We start from the raw sequence: 9,837 nt of genomic DNA on the forward strand, positions 1-9,837 counted from the left end.
GTCTCAACTCTTTAGAGATGATGATATGGTACAATTCAGTGGGTATATCAACAAAGGACTAATAACTAATACAAACTCGCTTTTTATTACTGAAAAGACTTTTCAAAACAGACAAACTCATCAATTTCACTGAGATATGTTGCAATAGCCTGTAGAAATGTAATTTTAAACACATTAGGTCACGATTAGAATGTCTCTGTACTGACTCTGTTGCATACCCTGCCCAGTAGGAATCAGCAGAGCCATAGAGGTGTGTGTGTGTGTGAGAGAGTGTGAGTGTGTGTGTGTGTGAATGTTTGGCTCTGACATTCACTGATGCGAGAACAGGGGAGACACATTCTGTCAAATAAGCGATGGACCACCAGTCCTCTCCCTGTGATGAGCCAATAGAAACCTTTCATCTGTTTGGTGATGAGCCAATGGGAAATCTGACCCATCATCCCAATGATAGTTCAGTGAATGTCCCATCCTCTCAGTCTGATGAGCCAACGGGAAGACTGTCCTCACGTCTGTGTAATGATGAGCCAATGGGAAAAGGAATCTCTCTGCATGGTGAGCCGATGGAGTCCTCTCGTCCTGGGGATGGACCAATGGGAACGTGGTGCTGCCTGAGTATTGAGATGATGAGGATGGAAGCTGAATGGAGATGCCTCTATAGCCCAACACTTCTGTTCCTCCTATACCTGTAGGTGAGGTAGTACATTCATTCACTCTTCACATTGTGTTTTATAGGTACATCTCTGAAATGGTTAAAGCAGGGTTGGCCAATTATCCTGGAGCTCTGGTGAATGTGCAGGATTTTGCTTCGGCCCTATAACATACCTGATTTTGCTAGGTTCTCTTTCAGAAACGGAGCAGTTGATTTGTGGAGTTGGCTGAGTTAGGGCAGGGCTGGAGCATAAACCTGCATGGTAAGTGGCTCTCCAGAAGAAGGGCTTTGCCCCCCTCTTATAAAAATACATAATAAAGGCTTAATCACCTCTCTCTATTGTAGTAGCTGGACCATATCTCTGGGAGATTTCTGAGCATGAAGTGTCAAACTGTACTCCCAAACTCTCCCTCTGCCTCCAGTGAGTCTAAACACAGTTGAAATGACACCACAAACAAGATAAACGTAACATTTAGTTAGTCAGCTGGTAACTTGCTACAAGGTTATGAACACTTAACTACACATGAATTGTTTTCAATTGTAGCGGTATATACTCAATTTGCATAACAATATGGTGTTAAAACTCCTGAAATGCAGTATGTTTCAGGAGGCTTAGCTTGTTTATGTACCTGTTGAGTCATAGAGTTGGATGTTGTCATCGAATTCACTGAAGGGAAATCTTTGTTCTTTTGGTTCATCAGAAATGAAGCTTTTAAAAGAAAAGTCAACTGTTATTCTCTCTCTCTCAAGCTGCTATAGCCCACCAAGTGCTAACAGTCAGTATCTGGATAACGTGTGAAATGCTTGATAATGTATGTGATACCAACAGAGGTGTATTTTCTGGGTAATTTTAAATATTGACTGGCTTTCATCACGCTGCCCACTCAAGAAAAAGCTTCAAACTGCAACCAGTGCCTGCAACCTGGTTCAGGTTATCAGTTAACCTACCATGGTAGTTACAAACAGCACAGGAATGAAATCATCAACATGTATTGATCACATCTTTACTAATGTTGCAGAAATTTGCTTTAAAGCAGTATCCAAATCTACTGGATGTAGAGATCACAATATAGTATCTAGAAAAGCCAAAGTTCTGAAGGCTGGGCCTAATATACTTTAGAAGAGGTCATTCAACAAGTGTTGTAGTGATTCCTATGTTGTTGATGTGAAGAATATTTGTTGGTCTGTGGTGTGTAATTATTTTACCTTTATTTAACTAGGCAAGTCAGTTAAGAACAAATTCTTATTTACAATGACATTCTAGGAACAGTGGGTTAACTGCCTTGTTCAGAGGCAGAACAACAGATGTTTACCTTGTCAGCTCAGGGATTCAAACATGCAGCCTTTCAGTTACTAGTCCAACTCTCTAACCACTAGGCTACCTGCCGCCCCAGTGTAATGCCAGTGTAATGAGGAGCAACCAGGCGCTGCACTTGACACATTTATGAAATTGATTTTTCCAGTTACTAATAAGCATGGACCCATAAAGAAAGTGACTGTAAAAACTGTTAAATACCTGTGGATTGATGAATTGAAACATTTTATGGTTGAGAGGGATGAGGCAAAAGGAATGGCAAATACGTCTGGCTGCACAACCAATTGGCAAACGTACTGCAAATTGAGAAATCCTGTGATCTAACTGAATTAAAAGAAGAAACTATACAATGAAACAAAGATAAATTCTAGAAAGAATGATAGTAAAAAGCTTTGAAACAACTTAAATGAGATTTTGGGAAAAAGGGTAAGCTCCATCATTCATTGAATCAGATGGCTCATTCATCACAAAACCCACTGATATTCCCAATTATTAATGATTTTTTTAATTGCCAAGATTAGCAAACTTAGGCATGACATGCCAGCAACATATGCTGACCCTACACATCCAAGTATAACTGATCAAGTCTGAAAGACAAGCATTGTAATTTTGAATTACGTAAAGTGAGTGTGGAAGAGGTGAAAGAATTATTGTTGTCTATCAACAATGACAAGCCACTGGGGTCTGACAACTTGGATGGAAAATAACTGGGGATAATAGTAGACGATATTGCCACTCCTATTTGCCGTATCTTCAATCTAAGCCTACTAGAAAGTGTGTGCCCTTAGGCCTGGAGTAAAGCAAAAGTTATTCCGCTACCCAAGAATAGTAAAGCCCCCTTTACTGGCTAAAATAGCCAACCAATCAGCCTGTCCCCAACCCTTGGTGACAGGCTGATTGTGTCTGGTCAAATTGTATCTGGTCAAATTGTGTTTGACCAGATACAATGGTAGTTTACTGTAAACAAATTGACAACAGACTTTCAGCACGCTTATAAGGAAGGACATTCAACAAGCACAGCACTTACACAAATGACTGATGATTGGCTGAGAGAAATTGATGATAAAAAGATTGTGGGAGCTGTTTTGTTAGACTTCAGTGTGGCTTTTGACATTATCGATCACTGTCTGCTGATTGAAACGTATGTGTTATGGCTTTCCACCCCATGCTATACTACGGATAAAGAGTTACCTGTCTAACATAATACAGAGGGTGTTCTTTGTCTGGAAGTCTCTCCAGCATAATCCAGGTAGAATCAGGAATTCCCCAGGGCAGCTGTCTAGGCCCCTTACTTTTTTCAATCTTTACAAATGACATGCCACTGGCTTTGAGTAAAGCCAGTTTGTCTATGTATGTGAATGACTCAACACTACAGTTGTGGCCAAAAGTTTTGAGAATGACACAAATATTAATTTTCACACAGTCTGCTGCCTCAATTTGTATGATGGCAATTTGCATATACTCTAGAATGTTATGAAGAGTGATCAGATGAAATGCAATTAATTGCAAAGTCCCTCTTTGCCATGCAAATGAACTGAATCCCCAAAAAACATTTCCACTGCATTTCAGCCCTGCCACAAAAGAACCAGCTGACATCATGTCAGTGATTCTCTCCTTAACACAGGTGTGAGTGTTGACGAGGACAAGGCTGGAGATCCCTCTGTCATGCTGATTGAGTTCAAATAACAGACTGGAAGCTTCAAAAGGAGGGTGGTGCTTGGAATCATTGTTCTTCCTCTGTCAACATGGTTACCTGCAAGGAAACACGTGCCGTCATCATTGCTTTGCACAAAAAGGGCTTCACAGGCAAGGATATGGCTGCCAGTAAGATTGCACCTAAATCAACCATTTATCGGATCATCAAGAACTTCAAGGAGAGCGGTTCAATTGTTGTGAAGAAGGCTTCAGGGCGCCCAAGAAAGTCCAGCAAGCGCCAGGACCGTCTCCTGAAGTTGATTCAGCTGCGGGATCTGGGCACCACCAGTACAGAGCTTGCTCAGGAATGGCAGCAGGCAGGTGTGAGTGCATCTGCACGCACAGTTAGGTGAAGACTTTTGGAGGATGGCCTGGTGTCAAGAAGGACAGCAAAGAATCCACTTCTCTCTCTGGGAAAAACATCAGGGACAGACTGATATTCTGCAAAAGGTACACGGATTGGACTGCTGAGGACTGTGGTAAAGTCATTGTCTCTGATGAATCCCCTTTCCGATTGTTTGGGGCATCTGGAAAAAAGCTTGTCCGGAGAAGACAAGGTGAGCGCTACCATCAGTCCTGTGTCATGCCAACAGTAAAGCATCCTGAGACCATTCATGTGTGGGGTTGCCTCTCAGCCAAGGGAGTGGGCTCACTCACAATTTTGCCTAAGAACACAGCCATGAATAAAGAATGGTACCAACACATCCTCCGAGAGCAACTTCTCCCAACCATCCAGGAACAGTTTGGTGATGAACAATGCCTTTTCCAGCATGATGGAGCATCTTGCCATAAGGCAAAAGTGATAACTAAGTGGCTCGGGGAACAAAACATCGATACTTTGGGTCCATGGTCAGGAAACTCCCCAGACCTTAATCCCATTGAGAACTTGTGGTCAATCCTCAAGAGGCGGGTGGACAAACAAAAACCCACAAATTCTGACAAACTCCAAGCATTGATTATGCAAGAATGGGCTGCCATCAGTCAGGATGTGGCCCAGAAGTTAATTGACAGCATGCCAGGGCGGATTGCAGAGGTCTTGAAAAAGAAGAGTCAACACTGCAAATATTGACTCTTTGCATCAACTTCATGTAATTGTCAATAAAAGCCTTTGACACTTATGAAATGCTTGTAATTATACTTCAGTATTCCATAGTAACATCTGACAAAAATATCTAAAGACACTGAAGCAGCAAACTTTGTGAAAATTAAGATTTGTGTCATTCTCAAAACTTTTGGCCACGACTGTATACACGTCAGTTACTAGAGCCAGTGAAATCCCTGCAACACTTAACAAAGAGCAGCTCTTAGTTTCAGAATGGGTGGCAAGGAAAAAGTTTGTCCTAAATATTTCAAGAACTAAAAGCATTGTATTTGGGACAAATCATTCACTAAACCCTAAACCTCAACTAAATCTTCTAATAAACAATGTGGAAATTGAGCACGTTTAGGTGACTAAACTGCTTGGAGTAACCCTGGATTGTAAACTTTCATGGTCAAAACATGTTGATACAACAGTAGCTAAGATGGGGAGAAGTCTGTCCATAATAAAGCACTACTCTGCCTTCTTAACAACACTATCAACAAGGCAGGTCCTACAGGCCCTAGTTTTGTCGCACATGGACTACTGTTCAGTCGTGTGGTCAGGTGCCACACAGAGGGACCTCTGAAAAATGTTATTGTCTCAGAACAAGGCAACACGGCTGGCCCTTAAATGTACACCGAGAGCTAATATTAATAATATGCATGTAAATCTCTCATGGCTCAAAGTGGAGGAGCGATTGATGTCATCACTGCTTAATTGTGTAAGAAGTGGTAACATGCTAAATGAACCAAGGTGTTTGTTTAAACTACTAGCACACAGCTCTGACACCCATGCAAGACATGCCACCACAGGTCTCTTCACAATCCCCAAGTCAAGAACAGACTATGGGAGGTGCACAGTTTTACATAGAGCCTTGACTACATGGAACTCGATTCCACATCAGGTAACAGATGCAAGCAGAAGAATCTGTTTTTTCACAAACAGATAAAAAATATGCCTTATGGAACAGCGGGGACTGTGTATAGACACACACAGACACACACACATGATAAGACACGCACTCTACCCACACATACACTTGGATTTTGTACTGTAGAGATGTGATAGTAGAGTAGTGACTTGAAGGAACACACTTAATGTGTTGTGAAAAGTGTTAATAAATATAATGTCATGTAATATTTTAAATAGTATATAACTGCCTTAATGCTGCTGGACCCCAGGAAGAGTAGCTGTTGCCTTGGCAGCAGCAAATGGGGATCCATAATAAACAAAAATACACACACTCACTATGTGCTCCGTGGACACTGCTCTTATATTTGGATTCCCTCCTCCATTTTGCTCTTCTGTTTGAGAACCACACCTTCAAAGGGGAATGGCAATGATAACAGATGTAGCTCAGTATTACAGGTCATTTTTACAGGAAATGAAATAGGTTGCATGCATAGTTTGTGCCATGTAACCTTGATGGTGTCCTCTGGAAGTTGGATTTCAGATGCCAGTTTTTCCCTGGTGAACATGTCTGCATAGTGGCTCCGTGTGAATTCTGCTCAGTTTGGGAGGAAAAAAATAGGATGAGAGAGCACTCAAAACTCAGCTTGAAAGGATAACAACTTTTCCAACTGTTCTTAAACAAGCCTTGTTGAAATAGGAATACGTCCAATCATTAATGTATCCACTCCACATAAATACACAGCCTAAATGTACATAAACAGTTGTCGAAGTAAAAGTAGGACATTGTTCTGCCTAAAGTACACTACTGTACAGGCCTACCTTGCTCTAACACTCTGCACTGATCCAGGGTGAAGGTGGTGCGGTTGCGATGCTGGGGCCCGGGAGGCTGGAGCTCGTTCACCTCAACTGTCTCCATCTCCTCCCTCTCCTTCACTACTGACTGCGTTGGGGTCTCCACTAGAAGACCTGGAATGCAAACAAGTAGACTATATGGCTATGTTTTTCAAATTGCGCACAGTGTATGTGGCATAAATGTGTGTATTTCTCCCAGATCAAGATGTACGATGTGTAGCCTACCTGGGTGTCTGGGGTGGTGCGCAGAAATCTCCACACTCAACATCGCAGAGTCGAGTTGAATTTTCCTTAGGATTCGGTTTACAGAGGACACCTTTTGACAAGGAGAAAATAATGCTTAAATTAATCGAAAAATATAGTTATTTCCCTCACAGTTGTACACACTTTGTATCATTCTGGTGTAGCTTGTGATCTCACGTACACTGGGAACTTTGGCCGATTTACAGATTCTTTCGGCCGCGAGCTTTTTTCTGATTTCCCAGGCGAATATTGTTGGGTTTTTCGTCTTGCATTCGATTATTTTCGAGATGACTTCGGGGGTGAGGAGTCGAGGTCTACTCCCTCCGGTCGCCTTCGGGTCCAGGAGGCCGGTTTTGTGGTACCTGCTCAAAATCTTGCTGACGCAGCCATTTGACACCTGCCAGAGCGGAGTGCACATTTGGGTTTTCATGAATTGACGCACGATTCATATCCACCATCAGAGCACAATAACAGAAGTACTACTAGATCATTGAAAGCACACCATTTAACAACTATTTAATGGATTAAATTAAATGAATAATAAAACAAATGATGCTTTTCATGTATCGAATAATATCGAATAGGGCGCAAACACGAGCTCCGATAAGCCTGCTGATACGCACCTGCAGAATTCTGGAGATCTCGCATGGGCGCACACCTTCTGATGCCAGCTCGATCATCTTCCTCCTTTTATATGCTGGAAGCGGCCTCCCGTTCAGAAACACCCCACCAAACTGATTGACACACCCGCTCCCTTAGAATAGAACAGAATAAAATAGCTTTTATAAGATTTAAATCTATTTTACCGCTTTATGCGTCAACATTTGTTTGAATATTGTTGGAGAAAATGTCTCCACTCAATTCAATGGTATAAGTAATCTTCTAACACAATATAGTTAGTCCTTCGTTTGAATATAGACCTACCTTCGTTTGACAGGTCCACGTTCGTTCCACACATGTCAACTGGTTCTTCAGAGCCGTATCAAATGAAACAACAAGATAATTCCTGTATAATATACAGTGCTGATTTTCCTTTGATAAACAAGAGAAACTGTTATACGAGGAACTTCATCCCCAAAATGCACTGACCTGATTGTAAAGTGCATAAAACACCTCACCTGTAAAATGTGAATATTCGGAGTCTGAGGGGATGCCAATTCACACCTGTCTGTTGCACAGGTCGCCACTGACAGGAATCACGCGCGACTTCACAAATATATACCCTATCAGCCTTTTCTAGATGACGTAGTGGTCTGATAGGAGAAATGTCAATATTGCATGTAGGCCTACTGTACCTGACTCTCAAGTAACCCAGTCTATTCAGACTCGATTGTCTGGAAGTCAAGCTGCGAACCACAATATTTGACCCCACACATTATAGGATATACATATGGATGACCCTTATAAAGTGTCAATGTAAAATTTGTTTTCAACGTTGGGTCAAAATTATTGCCCCAAGAATTTTGTAAAAATAAGTTTATTATGGGTTAACTAGACCTATTAAAACAGCTTTTGTAATTGTGAACTTGAAGCAGAAGATTGCAATACCATGTAATAAACTGTAGGGCCAACAGGGGACATTTTTATCTCTCATGCAGTGTATTTACAGTGGACTAAAGGCTTACATCTAAACGGGTTTCAAGGCTAGTCCGTTAGGCTATTCAATTTCTGATAACTATTTGGTAAGGTACATAATATAAGGGAATAGGAAGCTCGCATCCACTGCTCTCTCTAGACAATTATGCGCATAATACAGTACTGCATCCTGAAGATGGACAAGATGGTGTGTCAAGAACAATCTACATGTTTTCTGTTGGGCTACTGAAGATACTCATTTTGGACTTTCAAAATCGAATTTCACACCTGACACCAAATGTAAGTTAATTCCATTTACTGTATTCCATCTCCAAGCGACACGTCTCGGGTCACGTGACTTGAGCATCCTTTCCCAAGTCAGTGTTTAAGATTAGTCCGATCGAGTCTCCTTTTTTTAAAGCTAACATTTGAAAATCTGTCCTGATGTCGACTGCCATATGGTAAAGTGCTTCTGATGAATCATAAATCCATCATCCAGACTCTTTTATTACATTATCTTTCAAGCATGAACAAATAGTCGCATAGGGCGAATGTGGGGGGACCAATTGGAACTTTCATTTAGAAAAAAAGGACGAGGAAAACCATCGCAGATGTCTCTTGACCAGCCAGCAGATAAAATGTGCTGTAAACGTTTCAAAGGAAATATTTGACGAGTAAATATTAGCAAATGTGAAACCACACAAGGCTCGTCTTTTGGTCCTGTTTAATGACTAATTGGGCATCATTAGCTAGGTCCACACAGATCGAAGTGCCACTGAAATAAAGGGTGGATTTTAAAATGCCATATGGTCCAAATTATATATTAACCCACGAGTTAGCGCACGGTTATAGTTTCTGTAGAGGACGCATTGTATATAGCTGATAAACAGCTCTGGACACCAGGGTCTCCTTGCCAACAGACAGAGAAGACAAATAACATATTAATTTATTACTGCACAGAGTTCATGCCCCGATTGATTTGGAGTACTTTATTGCATATTTTGTGTGTACAACCCAAGGTTAATAAAACAGTCACGCTGCGGGCACGGAAATGGTTAAACATTCTTGGTGCGTAAATGTTCGCTGGGCTCACCAAAGGCGTCGGCTAACCATTTCGGCCTAAGGAAGAATTCTAAACATAGATCGACCATATCTCAATGACACGCAACATTGTATTTGGTTCTATCGACGTGAATTTGTGCTTGCTTGTGTCCCTAGGTGTAGAGAAACATTAACATTTTACCCGCGTAAAAGGGTACCATAAACCTATCCAAAGCGCACAGAGCTCCCTCATGCTTCTCAACGTGGGGTAATATAGCCTTCATTCTAGCGCATTTCTACACACTGAAGTGTGACAAGAATCAATTTACCCTCACTTGGAAAGACTGCTAAAATTGAATATGCAATTCGATAAATATTAGCACAAAAGCACATTTAATGGTTTCCATGGTAGCCAACATCAGGCAGCGTTGAGCCCCAAATAAGGCTTATTTAAGAAGTAGCCTATCGATTTGT

At 41.4% G+C, this 9,837-nt stretch overlaps 1 protein-coding gene across 1 annotated transcript; it reads right to left on the reverse strand.

The window, feature by feature from the left end:
- Window positions 1–7,927, reverse strand: LOC115180329 (paired box protein Pax-4-like). The gene is made up of 10 exons (XM_029742338.1): window positions 7,672–7,927; window positions 7,371–7,501; window positions 6,929–7,144; window positions 6,730–6,820; window positions 6,472–6,618; window positions 6,162–6,244; window positions 5,989–6,061; window positions 1,279–1,358; window positions 980–1,076; window positions 1–683 (listed from the first exon to the last, which is right to left on the reverse strand). Exons 1-10 carry the CDS (start codon window positions 7,703–7,705, stop codon window positions 343–345), a joined length of 1,293 nt encoding a protein of 430 aa, XP_029598198.1. The 5' UTR covers window positions 7,706–7,927; the 3' UTR covers window positions 1–342.
- Window positions 7,928–9,837: the final 1,910 nt, after the last annotated feature.

This window comes from Salmo trutta, chromosome 40 (genome assembly GCF_901001165.1).
Source record: "Salmo trutta chromosome 40, fSalTru1.1, whole genome shotgun sequence".
NCBI classification, from domain to species: domain Eukaryota; kingdom Metazoa; phylum Chordata; class Actinopteri; order Salmoniformes; family Salmonidae; genus Salmo; species Salmo trutta.